This window comes from Ursus arctos, unplaced genomic scaffold (assembly GCF_023065955.2).
Source record: "Ursus arctos isolate Adak ecotype North America unplaced genomic scaffold, UrsArc2.0 scaffold_4, whole genome shotgun sequence".
Taxonomy (NCBI): Eukaryota; Metazoa; Chordata; class Mammalia; order Carnivora; family Ursidae; genus Ursus; species Ursus arctos.
This window is the reverse complement of record NW_026623056.1, coordinates 29,225,781-29,241,051: the sequence shown is the minus strand read 5'-3', so window position 1 is coordinate 29,241,051 and position 15,271 is coordinate 29,225,781. Positions and strand designations below refer to the sequence as shown.

Genomic DNA, 15,271 nt, shown 5'->3' with positions numbered 1-15,271 from the left:
ACAGCTGCTCTGTTTCATTAGTTTGGCTCCCAATTTATATTTCTCTCCAGCTTGAGTTTTTGAGCTCCCCAAATTTAGAGCTCCAACCTAGATCTGGCTGCTGGTCTCCTGCTTCCTTACTGAACTTCCCTACCTCTGTCTCCTCCCTGTAATGGAGGAGCAGCCAGCACACAGGCTCTTCTCTACCTCAGGACCTTTGCACAGGCTGTTGCTGCTGCCTGTATTATTCTTTCTACAGCATTTCCTTAACTTGCTCCTTCTCATAGCTTTGTTCTCTGCCTAACTGTCAGCTCCTCATAGTGGCCTGTCTGGACCACCTGATAATTTCTTAAGACTTATCACAGTTTGCATTTATTCTCCTTATTTAGCTACTGTCTGGTATCCATCTCTCCCCATAGAATGTAACCTTCATGTTTCTGTCTTGTCCACATTTATATTGCTAGTGTCTAGCACTAGGCCAGCTGTAGAGTAAGGGCTCAGTAAGTATTTGTTGGATGAGTAAGTTAATGGACTAATAGATAATACAATATATTTACATAACACCATATTATTTATGAAGTACCTTCATAACTAGGCTCTCATTTTGAAGCCACATAAACGCCTGTGAGGGATAAAGAAATCGATTAGCCAGAGTTGGCTGCAGTTACCCCACATATGACAGCTGCCATGCAAAGTAAGGACAAGGTTATGGCAACGTGTGAGAAGAACCTTTATCCCAGTGAGAATGGAGTGGGATGGGAGGAAATGTATGAGTAAGGGAAGACTTCTTGGAGAAGGAAGCATGTGAGTTGAGCTTTGAAATTGGCGTAGAAGTTATCTAGACAAAGATGGGGTTGGTGTGGACAAGCATGAAGGCATAGAGGTATGAGAGGCCAAAGTCTAATACAAGATTGAAGCTAATATGGCAGTTAAGAGAGGCATGGATAACATGTTGTCTGTTTTAGCGAGAGGGAGATCCCTCAGACAGAAGAGAACAGGGAAAACCCGCGGGAGAAGGTGGCATTTGAATCTGACCCCTTAGCCAGATGACAGTGCATTGTATCCGGGGTGGTTCACTGATGTGGCTCAGATGGAATGCCCAGGGCTGGTCTGGGCTTCACTTGGCCAGGGACGAGGAGTTGAGTGAGCAGTGACTGGCAGGTACTTCCTGAGGCCAAAGCTGTAACCCAGGGTGAAGCCTTGGCCTACAGGTGCTCCACCCTGCTGTTCAGGCCCCAGAGCAACCCTTAGCTTGAGGCACCCGGATCTTAATCCCTGCCCCCCAAACTAAAGGCATTGAGTCTTCAAATGTGTGAAATAGGGCTGGGATGACACGAGTAGCTAAGATAGAGGAAGCAAATCCAAAGGCCAACAAGCAGACAGATCATGTGAGCATGTGGATGAGCTGGGAGTGGTTTAAAGACCAGCGAGTTTAAGCCTCCTCCAAAGACACTTGAATGCATTACAAGCAACAGTAATAGTCGTGCCTAATAAAACCATTTTGGGGTACTGCGTTCAACAGTGTGCTGCTAAATTGTGATTTCTGTTTGCCATGGGGGAGGCACCAGGAGTGTAAAGGTCAGTGGTAACACACCTATTAATTGGTTCTTTATCACCCACCACTGAGCCCTCCATACCCATACCAATCAGACCTGGGACAGCCCTTAACAGCGTTCACAGCCTAGTGGATCAAGAGACAACTCTGGGGGCATCAGATGTGGGCAGGGCAAGGGGGACCCAGAGGTAACCCAGGACTTGCCCAGATAGTTTAGATAAGCCTGCCAGGTCAGGTGTATGATAAGAAGCAGAAACTCCATAATGATTTAATGGCAATTTAGAAGAAGAGAAGGAAGCCTGGGAAGGCAGATCTCTAGCAGGTGTCTGGTTGAGCACAGACTGCTATGTTGGGGAAGGCAGCCACCAGGCCTTTCAGGGAAAGTCTCTCTAGGCCAAGAGAGGAGGAGCTCAGTTTTTGCAAAAAGAACCAGAGAAGTACCCTACAAGGACAGAAGTCCTCCCAAGCCTGTGCTTCCAATAGATGACTCTATTGAGAGAACATGATGATATATAGAGAGAAACCTGCTAGCATATTTGACAGGCTCCTGTCAAGCGTAGCTGTTGGTGGGCCTTGCAGACATTGCCCTGACTGTTTGGCTGTGTGCTGCCTACTGTTTATTAATGCCTATCCTAATCTGATTTAGACAAAGTGAATTATCATTAAACTCCCACAAGTCACACCTAGGAGATCTACGTATTGTCTTTGGAGTACCTGGGGAGCCTACCGGGTGTCATCCCAGACTGATTTTCATCATAATATCTGCAAGGGGTTCCCGAAATCAGCATTTTTAAATGTCCTAGATGATAACGAAAGTCACTAAAGTTTGAGAAGAATTGGCATAAAGCAGTGCAAATGCTTTCTTGAGATAGCACAATGTGGCTGAGTGAGAACAGCTCCAGTGACATGTAATGAACAAAAGAGTAAATGGTCTAGAACTGAGTACAAGAAACATCCGATCAATCATAAAGTATACATTTATGGCCTGGGCCTGAGGGCTCCCGAGAGTTCATGAAACAGTTTACTGTGCAGTTTGAAGGGGCTGTGATTTATCGCAAAGGGTGAGAAGCTGGCCGAGGGGGTCCAGGTCTCAAGTCCTAGATGGGAAACAAGTGGGGCAGGAGGGAGTGAGCAGTGGATGTGCTCTCCTCTGAGAGAGAGAGGGGTGTGGGAGATGAGCAGGGCCACTCACTCTCCTTTCCCCTCCTTAGTGGATTTAAAGGCCTATTGCTCCATAGTATCATTTGCAAATATCTTCTCCCATTCCGTGGGCTGCCTCTTAGTTTTCTTGACTGTTTCTTTGGCTGTGCAGAAGCTTTTTATCTTGATGAAGTCCCACAAGTTCATTTTATCTTTTGTTTCTCTTGCCTTTGGAGATGTGTCATGAAAGAAGTTGCTGTGGCTGATGTTGCTCCAAACTTCATCTTTCTATGCGTCCATCCTCCCCATATACAGTGCAGTAGTACTTGGCCTCTGAACATTTAATTTGGGCTAATAAATATCATTTAAAAGGTAAACAACCTCAAGGGAAAAGGAAGGCTACCTGTTATATTTCAGGGTAAGTTGTTTACTCAAACTGCTTTCCACGGAGCACACTGAGTGAGAGGAAAGAAGTCAGAGGGCATGGAGGCTTGGGGAGGAGGCAGGCTGGGGAGCCACATGGGGCTAGGCAGACAAAGAGCCGTGTGCAGACCCTGGTTGTTTCCAGAGTTGGGAAGACCAGGCCAGGGATGGGAGTGTACCAAAAGCAACCTCTGATGACTTACTTTGACATTTCTTGTAATCATTTCAGAGATCAAGTAGGAAGACTGCTTCCCCGCTCCACTCAGTCCCTGCGCTAATATGCTGAAACTGCCCTGACCAGCGGGACCAAGGCCTCTTTGTTGCTAAATGCAACGGTTCTGATCTCAGTTAATGACCTACCTCTTTGCAGCATTTGGCACAGCAATTCCTCCTTGAAACCCTCTCTTCCCTGAGGTCTTTGACCTCACTCCTCTCTTGGTTTTCCTGAGGCTCTCTACTTTCTTCTCCCATCTCTTAAACACTGATATTCCCATAAGTCCTATCTTTGACGCCAGAAGTTTCTTTTCACCTTACTCATTTTCATTGGGTGTTCTCTCACTTCTGTGCATATCTACCACAGTTCATGACTGTATTAATTCAGCAAATATTATTGAATGCCTACTCTGTCAATCTCTGTATGATTCCTGAGTCAAAATTGGCAACCTGGATTTCTTTTAATTTCCAGACCACATATCAAATTGCCTTCAGAATTTCATATATGTAGGACATGCATAGATGTATATTTTAGGCTGTGTTTTTTGAGATGGAGATTCAGGTGTAAATGATTTATTAAGGGCATTCTCTTCAGAAAAACTTCTAAGGGAGTTGGAGAAGCAGAGGAGGGAAGAGGAAGGACCCAGTAAGAATGCGGTCTCAGATAAAGTCTAGCTAGAGACTGACTGGGAGAATGAGAAGCCTCTGGAGCATGAGTCGCACTTCATAGTTACTCCACCTTGAAGGAGAGGGTCTGAGCTTTGGCTTCTTATAATAGAAAGGCCCTGCCCTCCCCCCCACCCCCAACCTGGTGTGGGGTTTTCACTGGCCAGGTGTCTCTTGGAGAAGTGTCACCCATCAGCCGAAGGAAAGTCTGCAGAGATGGGCTCAGGTGTGAGCTGTTAGCTGCAACACTTTTAGAGCTGGAGGCTGGGTGCAGGGGTCAATAGGGGCCCTGGTGGGACACCCACAGCATTTCTTCTAGCCGATGAGACTTACCAAGTACAGATTATGTGTCCAGCACCCTTGTAAGCGCTTCATGTTCATGAACAAACGTAACCCTGTAATGTAGTTATTCGTATTCATGTTTATGCATGTTTTACAGTAAAGGGGCTGAGACATAGAGGTTAAACGTAACTTGCCAGAGGTTCCTGAATAAGTGAGCGATGGAGCCAGGATTCAGACCAAGGAAGGTTGGTTCTAGATTCCATGCCCTTAAGTGCTACCTCAGTGCACTGAGTCTTCATATGCACCAGGCACTATACAGGCGTTGGGGACCCAGCAGTGAAATCCCTGATGTTACTTTCCAGTGAGCGACGATGGACTAGGACTGAATAAGTAAACTATATGATCCAGATGGTAATAAGCACTAAGGAGAAAAGTAAGGGAAGGGCAGTAGGGAGTGCGAGGTGGCAGCCATAGCTTTGAATAGGGTGGCCCAACAGGGACCTCAGGTAGAAGGCATTTTAGCAAAGACCCAAAGGAGGTGGCTTCTCTGCTTCCACTCTAACCACTTCCTCTGGCTGACCCTGATTTACTTTCACTCTGCACAGCTGCAGGGAGATCCTTCCTTGAATGATACCCTTCAGTGGCTCCCCACTGCCCTTAGGATAAATCCAGCACTCCTGCCATGGTTTGAGTTGCATCCTGATTAGAGGTCTGCCTCCATTCCTGCCTCTGTTCGGAAGGCCTGCTTCTAACATTGTGATGCCCAGGGCAAGAGTATAAACGGAAACCCACATACCCTATGTGTAAATATTGAAAAGTAATATAGCAAGCTAACAAACTGTTAAATAAAGCATCTACCCTCTACTTTGACAAATGCATCTTTTTTTTTCTAATATTTTACTTATTTATTTGACAGAGAGAGAGGCAGCAAGAGAGGGAACACAAGAGGGGGAATGAGAGAGGGAGAAGCAAGCTTCCTGCTGCGTGGGGAGCCTGATGTGGGGCTCGATCCCAGCACACTGAGATAATGACCTGAGCTGAAGGCAGCCACGTAACGACTGAGCCACCCAGGCACCCCTGACAAATACATCTTCATAGCGGATTGGGAAGCAACTTCACATTTAGATTTGTTGGACCACTTTGAGTTCCATGCTAGAACTTGGCAATCCAGGGAGATGGGCCCCTAGCCCATGGTCGCCTCCCTTCTCTGCCCACTGCCCAGCTCTGTTCCCCTGCATGTGTCTGGACACCCTCGTTCATATATCCATGTTCTCACCACATCCCTGTGCTCATATTGGTGGTGTTACTTGTCCTTGGGGGATTGGACCTGGAAGAGAGGTACATGTGGGCCCAGGAAGTAGGTTAAAGGTCTTTTGGGCAGAGCATTTTAGGGTTTTAGGTAGTAGGAGCTTAGTCTAGAAAGTGGATGGCCTCTCTGTGGCAAGTTGCTTTGTTCCCTGGTGAGGGGAGGGTGTGCAAGAGGAGGGTGGGAACCCAGAACAGGGCTCTCTAAAGCACTTAGAACAGCACCCTCTCATCACTCTCTGCCTCTTACTCATGTGCCCAAATCAGAGTGAATTGCCAGAACTTTTCAATATGCCATGCTCTATTGCTTCTGTGATTTTGTGATTTTGCACAGACTGCAGAATGGTGGGCATACACTTGGAGGCCTTGTCCTAATTGTCCTCCTAACCTAACCTAATCCCCCAACATGGACTCTTAAGCCCCACCCCCAATCACAAAAACACATGAGGTGGCAATATGGTAGGGTATAATATGATAGAGTGACCTGAGCGTGGGCTTTAAAGTCCTGGCTTTGACTCTCTGTTTACCCACTTAGTAGTCCTGTGACTTTAGGCAAATTCTGTGCCTCAGTTATTTCTTGCATGGAGATAACCATACCAAGCTTATAAGTTATTGTAAGGATAAGATGAAATAATGGACGTCAAGGGCCCGACCACAGTCCCTGGCATAGAATAAGCATTGGTAAAAAGTTCTTTTCCCTCCCCAACCATGCTCCTTCCTTGAAACCAAACATACAGAGCGCCTTGGGAGATCAGGCTGTTTTCATAGAAAGATGCCAATTAGATTAGCTCTCAGCACGCGGCCCCTGGGCGTCTGTCCCCATCTCCTGAGCGAGGGAGAATTTCCTAGAGAATATCAGTGCCTGGTTCCTGCTGTTGGTTGTCGGGGATTATTAGTTAATCGTGTGTATAGGCTGCTACTGAGCAGCACGTTTAGATACTGGGGTAGTCACACTCCCGGCTCTTGGTGGCAACACTGTTTGTCATTAGGGACAGAGATCTCTGCCGTCAGCATAGTTACAGTGACACCAGTGGAGGTGGAGGAATGGGTAAACAAGGAAGCTGGTCATCTCTAAGGAAAGGCAAGACCACAGTTACCTTGCAGTGCCTGACATAGTGGGCATGTAACAAACGTGAGTCAAGCCAAGTAAAGTGAAGAACAATGAGAGAAGCCGGTCAAGTCCAATAGGAAAATGAATAAAAGAACTGATTGGATAAGTCACAGAGAAATACTTAGGGGCCAATGATCTATAGCTAGTAATCAAAGAAATGCACATATAAATGTAATGCAATATTTTTTCCTAGAAAATGGGCAGAGATTTAAAAAATTCAGTGGCCAGTGCCGATGAGGCTACAGTAAGGCTCTCACACATGGTTAGTGAACATGGAAGGAGATATGCCTTTCTGTAAAGAAATAAGGAAAATGGGGGAATGGGATAGACCGGTGATGGGTAGTAAGGAGGGCACGTATTGCATAGTGCACTGGGTGTTATACGCAACTAATGAATCATCGAACTTTACATCAGAAACCAGGGATGTACTGTATGGTGACTAACATAATATAATAAAAAAAATTAAAATAAAAAAATAAGGAAAATGATTATGTTATGATATAGGTAGAAGATAGAGTATGTGTCATTAAATGTAATAGTTTTGAAGACATTTTAGGTATGAGAAAAAATTCTATGTTGCAGTAAAAAGTAGAACACTATGCAGTATGAAAATTACATGCACAAAAAAGACAGGAAGGAAACAGACCAGAGTATTATAGCTCCTTACCATTAGCATGTCTTATGAAGATCTTGGAATATTTTAACTTTTCTATAATTAGCAGGTGTTTCTCTTCTAATGGGGAGGAAATTTCATAAATTAAGAAAGAGTCACCTTGCTTTCAGATGATAGGGCAGAGAAAATTATTTATGGAAGACTCTGGCCATTTGTCCACTCAGTAAGAGTCAAAGAAGAGGCAACTCCTTTCCTCTGGAATGCAGGATTTGGGGAGGAACAAAAGACTCAGGCTTCCGCTCGTGTTGAGTCTAGTCTTTTGTATCAACAAGAAATGGTGATCAGAAATATGGTAGAATAACTTAACCATTAGTATTAGGAATTTTGGGGCTCCTGGATGGCTCAACAAGAAATGGAAAGAGTCTCCATGCCCAGGGAGTTTTCTGTCTAACTGGGAAGCATAAGCAAGCTGCTGTATGCTTGAGACATTCACACGAATCACGGGGGCTGTGGTCTCTTCACCAGCCTGTGACATTCTCATCATTGGTTGAGATTTGAGAATGAAGCCTGAAAAGGTGCTTTGTTTCCTTTTGCGGCCTAAATCCTCCAGTTGTGGCCTTACCTCCAGTAGCTCTAGGTGATTGATAGGTGGTGGGACACATCTGTGGGTCATGCAGCATGCACAGTAGTTTAAGCAAGTGCTATCTGGGAAATAGGAAATTAAAGAAAACATCCTAAAGTAATATTATACCAGTATTTATATAAAAATGTGAATTAACCAAAATGTATTTTAAGTCATAAAATAGATACATAGGTTAAATAAACTAAGAAGGATGGAAGGAAAGACCCCTATCTACCCAAACGTAGAATTTCTTCCAAACTGACATGTTATAAGTGTTTTGACCTGCATTTTTCTTCCCTCCATTTCTTCGGAGTTATAAAGTCCAAGTTCTTAAATAAATGTTGCTACTTTTTCTTCCTTTTATTTCTTAGGAATTATAGTTAAAGTCCAAGTGCTTAAATAAATGTTGCTACTTAGTAAGTTGTATGGCAACATCTTGATTCATTTAGCCTGATTACTTTCTGGTTTTCAAGATGGTCACTGTCACTTCATCTGGCCTTGATTCCAAGAGTCGTTTCCCTTCTCTTAGCTTCCTGAAACACGACTTTTTACACCCGGGCTGGTGTAATGGAAGTACATGAGAAAACTGGACTACATCCATGTCCCAACCAGTCCCACGCTTGGCCATCTAAGAGCAATCAGCATGACACAGCAACCTGATTTTTTAAAAAGTTGATATGTATTTGAACTACGAGTTACACATTTTAAATACAGTGGTGGCAAATATATGTTCTCAATGCTTCCTGTACCATTTGCTAATCTATTGATAGAATCAGCCTAGAGCCCTTTATGGAAAAAGATTTTTTGGCCCAGTTTGGGTTCAGTGGTAAAGCATACCAGTGTCTGTCATTGATGTGGGCACAGGGAAGGACAGAGCTCATACCAAAGACTTTCCATCTCAGATTTAAGGGCAATAGGGTCCTTGTCTTTAGAGAACTTGCATTCAAATAGGGAAAGCATGATTCATGCCAGGAGCAAGAAAAGGAGACAAAAAAGAAAAACACAATTATAAACGCTTGAACAGTAAACATGCAAACAAGTACAATTGAGTGTAGGGAAGGCTGAGTTACTTGCTAAGTGCGGGGAGAAGCCAGAATGCCCTGGGTCAGATGGGGTTAATCTGGAAAGGTTTTCTGAGGCAGTACATTTTGAGTTGGGCTGAAAGGCAGCCAGGAGACTGGTGTGAAGTTGGAGGGGTGGTCTAGATTAAAAGGAATGCAGGTTTCTGGATGCTTTTTGACTTTGTTCCCCAAAGTCTCAGTCACCCAGAGTGACCGTGCCTGACCTCTGACCTCCCCACAGTGAGGACGTGTGCAAACGTGGCTTCACCGTCATCATCGACATGCGGGGCTCCAAGTGGGACCTCATCAAGCCCCTCCTCAAGACGCTGCAGGAAGCCTTTCCAGCCGAGATCCACGTGGCCCTCATCATCAAACCCGACAACTTCTGGCAGAAGCAGAAGACCAACTTTGGCAGCTCCAAATTCATCTTCGAGGTGAGCCAGACCGCTCTTATCACCCCCTTTCCTTTCCCCTTCGCTACCCACACATTTCTCACTTCTGCTTCTCCTACCCTATGATATGCAGCAAGGCAGGGCTGATGTTTCAGGATTCCTTGGCTACTATGGCCTTGCCAGTCAGTCTTGGAAGGAATAAGAGGCTCAGGAGATTGTCCCGGACTTTTAGCCAGTCTGTTGAAACGCTGACCCTGGCTGACTTGCAGCTCTTGCCCCATGGGCTGCATGTTCTCCCACTCGCCCTTTCTGAGGCAGGCTGTGGTCATTAATGTGTGGATTTATCTCAGCCTTTCCCCTTGACTTTCTGTCTTCTGCCTACCACTGCCCTGCCCGCCCCACATCGCTGAGTGCCCCTCTCTGTGTCTGCCCCTCCCAGACAAGCATGGTGTCCGTGGAGGGCCTCACGAAGCTGGTGGACCCCTCCCAGCTGACCGAGGAGTTCGATGGCTCCCTGGACTACAACCACGATGAGTGGATCGAGCTGCGGCTCTCCCTGGAGGAGTTCTTCAACAGTGCTGTGCACCTGCTGTCCCGCCTCGAGGACCTGCAGGAGATGCTGGCCCGGAAGGAGTTCCCTGTGGACGTGGAAGGCTCACGGCGGCTCATTGACGAGCACACACAGCTCAAGAAGAAAGTGCTGAAGGCCCCCGTGGAGGAGCTGGACCGGGAGGGGCAGCGGCTGCTGCAATGTATCCGCTGCAGCGACGGGTTCTCGGGGCGCAACTGCATCCCGGGCAGCGCCGACTTCCAGAGCCTAGTGCCCAAGATCACCAGCCTCCTGGACAAGCTGCACTCCACCCGGCAGCACCTGCACCAGATGTGGCACGTGCGCAAGCTCAAGCTGGACCAGTGCTTCCAGCTGCGGCTTTTCGAGCAGGATGCCGAGAAGGTAGGAGGGGAGCCACCAAACCCCAGCGGGGCTTGGGGGTAGGGGGCGCGTAGCTTTCTAGGGAAACATGGAGGCTGCCAGTCCAACTTCCTGATGAGTAGTAGTTTTGTGTAAAGCTTTAAAAAATGTGCCTACTGGGGGCATCTGGGTAGCTCAGTGCGGCTGACTCTCGATTTCAGCTCAGGTCGTGATCACAGGGTTGTGGGATCGAGCCCCCTGTGGGGTTCCATGCTGAATGTGGAGCCTGCTTGAGATTCTCCCTCTGCCCCTGCCCCCCCCCCAACTCTTGCGTGTTCTCTCTTTCTCAAAAATGTGCCTACTGGTTTTGGCTGATTTATTTCAATCATATATTCGGTCATTGATCACTGACTTTTTAAAGCTCCCCTTCTATAGTGCTTATCATGTGCCAGGTACTGTCATAAGCACCACGTGTAAATTAACTCATTTTAATCACCTCAAGAGGCTTATGAGGTAGGTGGACTCTCATCATCCCATTCTACAGATGAAGAAACTGGGAAGGTGAGGAATGGCCGGCCTGAGCGGTGCGAGGCGGCTGCAGAGTCCGCACTCCTGCCCTTCTGCGCGCTGCCCCTGTCGGGACACGCAGTGAGTGGCTCAAGCCGGTGAAGCAACAAAAGTAATCATACTGTTAGGACTTCGTGATTATCGCCGGGCAGTGTGCTTTACCAGTGACAAAGCACTTTCACAGGCGGCGTCTTATTGAATCTGTGCGGCCTTTTGATCCTTTGAGGTGGGTGGTGGTGTCTCTGCTGACATGCAGGGAAACGGGTGCTCTTTGATCTTGGGGCTATCATGGCAGACTTGACATATGAATCCCGCTTTCTTCCCTTTGAAGTTCAGGCCCCTTCCTCCCATACCCCTTCTTTGTGGAGGTTTTTCCTCAGCTGCTGCGTACTTTCTCAAGCAAGACCCCATTTTTCCAGCAATGAATTTTCAAAGCTTTCCCCTTATCAGGGGATATATGAGAAAGTGAAAAAGAAACATAGATTGTGCCTCTTTGCCAAAGACACAAAAGTATCTTCTCTAGATTCTCTCCAAGCTAAAAAAGAGGGTTTACTTCATACATAATAAATGCTTTAAGAAGAGTGAAATGGGTTTTCTTCCTATCAGTTTTCTGGGGAGAACGTATATTGAAATGCATAATACTACTCTTCGCGATACCATGACATCTCAGTCACCTGTGAGTTTTACCGACAGCGTCTGACATATGGTTTTGTGTCTTTTAAGAGGCTGTATTGAAAATGTCTCTAGGAATTTCTAAGTAATGAAACCAGGCTGCAAAACTATATGTAATCATGATCCCAGTTTATGTGAGAGTGCCGACATAAGTATAAATGGGGAAAACTCACCACAGTGCTTAGTTTTGATTTCAAAGGGCCAAGCTTATGATTGATTTTAATTTCTTTCTGTATTTTCTCTGCTTTCTAGTCTTTTATAGTTCATAATCAGATGAAAATCAATATATGTGATTTTTAAAGACTGTGTAGCCACTTTCCACAAAAGAACTCTTGAACATCATTTAAGCCAGTTTTTGGAAGGGACATGTAGAGGGGTTTCTTGCACAAACTTAGGAGTTGTGAGGTCTCCCCCAGCCTTCCTGAGGCCTCCTTGCCCAGTGACCCAGCAGCCAAGGTCCAACCCTGGCCTGCCCCACCCTGGGAGGGACCCCTGGGACTATAGAATCCCTGTCACTGCTCACCAAATGGTGAGAGATGCCAGGTCAGAAGCAGCTGCTCTGTGAAGCGAGAGGCAGGTACTTTGGCTCCTGTGGCCAACATTGGAAAGGTCTGGACATCTCCTTTTTACTTGTGGTCTCTTCTGCTGTGGGGCAGAGAATCTGCTTTGCAGTCTGGCTTGGGTGCCTGTTTCAGTTAGCCAGAGTCAGAAGGGGAGGCAGGGGCTCAGGTCTGACTAGAAGTGTTTTGTTGGAGGCATTTCACCACATCCCTGAAGCTCAAGGTTATGGGAAGCCTTCATAAGGCACAGATAGTACCTGTCTCGAAAACAAAACAAAATAAAACACCTGAGCCTCAGAAATCCCCAGATAGGGAAGACTGACCTTCTAGAGTTAGCCAAGCACTGGTCAACCAAGCAGTAATTTCTGCCATGCATATATCTTCTCAATTCATGCTCACAAGATTCTAATGGCATGTTATTGTTCCTATTTCACAGTCAGGGAAAGTTCGGAATGGATGCTGACAGGCACTGGAAGCTCAGAGAGATGAAGTGGCTTGCCCAAGATTACACTGGGGGTTAGACAGAGCCAGTGTTGGGTCTGTCTCCAAAGCCCACCCAAACCCTGACCCAGAAGCCCTGCTAGCCATCTGCTCCCAGGAGCTGCCTCATGCTACCACTGAGCACTGCCTGTTAGCTCTGAGCCTCCCTGCCCACGCCCTGATGACTCTGGGGACAATCTCACATCCCATCTTCTAATGCTCACTGGACAGCAGGGGCTCTTAACCTTTCTGTGCCATGCGCCCTTCCCAGAATAACATTTGTAAATGTACAAAATAATAAATAGGCTTGGAAAATAATTATTGAAGTACAGTTATTCCATTTTTAGGAATAACAACTTTTATACTTGTTTAGGACCATGTTAAATAACAAGCTGTATTTGAAGTCTTATAACTACCATAATTTTGAAGTAGTGATGAGCACGAATGATACTTCAGGACAACACGTGTGTGTTTCTGTTGATGTCAGAGGCGTGAGTATTGCTAACATTAATGTAGTTTGCTGCCTACATTCATAATTGAAAGGAATGCTTTATTTCGGTTAGAGGTTAGTGAAAATCAAGGCCTGTTTTTTCCCTATCCAAGTATATAATCCCTCAGTTCTATGCAGGACTCTAAGTTTAGGATCCATGTCCCATGGTGTGTTAATACCATAAAAAGAAGTGTGTGTGTGTGTGTGGCATGTGTGTGGTATGTTTGGTGTGTATAGAAAGGGAGGGAAGAATATAAAAAATAAAATAGGGAAACACCTGAGGGCTTCAGAGGGGAGGGGCGTGGGGGATTGGGATAGCCCGGTGATGGGTATTAAGGAGGACACATATTGCATGGAGCACTGGGTGTTATACGCAAATAATGAATCATGGAACACTACATCAAAAACTAAGGATGTACTGTATGGTGACTAACATAACATAATAAAAAATTATTATTAAAAAAAAATGAAACAGGGGCAGTGAAGGGATGTTGGGGAGAGGGCAGCCCAGGAATATTTTGATACTGAGTCAGTGATGAAAATGTGGCTCAGGCTTGACCCAGCTGCCACAGAAAATGTGCTGGGTGTGGGGCAGGAGAGAAAACAGTCCTTTTAAGTTGCTTCAAGATTAATTTAAAATATCTGTGCAGAACCGAGTGCCTCAGCCCTTGACTTATTTGGTGTTTTTGAAAGGGGGCGCGGAGGGTGGCGGTTTGGGGTAAGGCTCGTGTGTGTGGAGCCACATCTACAAGAGCGTGAGGAAATACTTACTGCATGAGCCACGTCTTAGCCTCCGTTCTGGTGGGACGCTTGTGGGAGGCGTGCAACTCCAGGTCTGGGAAACTCTCAGCAAATTGAGAAGACTGGTGATCGCCCAGCTACTGTTTTTGTGAAGGGGTGCGCTGCGCCTGTGGGGTGGCAGCTTGTTTCCCAGGGCTTGAATCATAGGTGTTGCTCCCCATTTACCAGCTGGCCTTGGGGAGTGAAGCCATCTCTCCCCACCTTCCCCGACCTCTGAAGTGGGGGGTGGGGTGGGGGAGAGCCATTTTCTCTGCCAAGCAAACATTTCGGGAGTACAGACACTTCCACAGATCATTCATAAGGCAGGCCACCCATTCATTTAATAAACTTCTGTTGAACAGCTGTCATGAGCCCAAAACAAGGCACTTGGATAAAGATGAGTAGGCTGGAATTTGTGTCCTGGAACATGGACTGTCACAAACCCCTAGTTATTATTACTTATGTCTGCCATGTGCTCCCCACGCCCCAGGCACAGCCTCCATGATTGGGGCGTTTTTAGAGAAGAGGCAATGTTGCAGTTCAGGAATGATAGGAAAGCCTTAATGAGCAACCTGTGGGAGGACTGGGCAACTCAGAGGTGATTCAAGTAGTTCACAGTGCATCACGTTGGATATGTTGTGCCTTGGTCCCGTGCTCTCCAGTCTGGAGCTCATGGGCCTGTCCTCCACTGTGCTCACAGACCACAGGCGGGTCGCTCCTCATGAGCAAGATGCAGAGTATGGCTCTCTTTGCAGCCCTGTGTCATGGCTGATCGCCCCCACAGCTGCATGGACCCTGTGCCATGGACGTTTCTGCCCTGCAGTCGCATCCCGCTACCAGAGAGAAGGGAGGCCTCTTCTCCAGTACAGGGCGGTTTGTGGTATTAAGGTCATTAAGTAGATTTGTTCCTTGTCCTCTTGCTGCTCAGTGGAGGATCCTTCCTAGCTGCCCCCCCCACCCCACCTTTCCTGGGTGCCTAGGACCCATCTTAGAATGGCAGAGCTGGAAAAGACCTTGAGATCAGAGAGTCTACCTCCCACACACTGTGAAGAACCCAGCCTTGTCATCCTGGTGACAGCCAGCGTGACCTCACGATGCCCACCAATGTGCCAACGCCAATGACGTGTATCAGAAAATACTGAAGCTGCCACACCATCCGCCTTGAAGTCTGCGGAAGGCCCACAGTCTCTCAGTCTTTGCAGGAAAGAAGGGCCTCGAGGTGCTCCAGCGTATAACTGACTTAACTGATACAGAAACCTTCACCTACTCTGCTTCTGAGTAAATCCTGATGTCTACGGGGAGGCCCATGCTCTAGTCTTGCCCAAAGCCATTCCAGAAAGAAGCATATTCCTACTTCCTTGTGAGAGAATTCCCTTAAGAGTGGACAAGACCATCCTGCAGGGCTTCCAGCATTGGAACCGTGCTCATTATTGGTTTACGCAGCACAGGC

General features: G+C 46.7%; 1 protein-coding gene across 9 annotated transcripts in view; it reads left to right on the top strand.

Annotated features, from left to right (window-relative positions):
* KALRN (kalirin RhoGEF kinase) overlaps positions 1-15,271 on the top strand; it is a 642,459-nt gene that overhangs the window by 212,787 nt on the left and 414,401 nt on the right. For all 9 annotated transcript variants that reach the window (XM_057306496.1, XM_048214817.2, XM_044382637.3 and 6 more), the window contains exons 4-5: positions 9,212-9,404; positions 9,802-10,314. In XM_057306496.1, the coding sequence (XP_057162479.1) occupies positions 9,212-9,404; positions 9,802-10,314 (706 nt within the window). The remainder of the gene's footprint in view (positions 1-9,211; positions 9,405-9,801; positions 10,315-15,271) is intronic.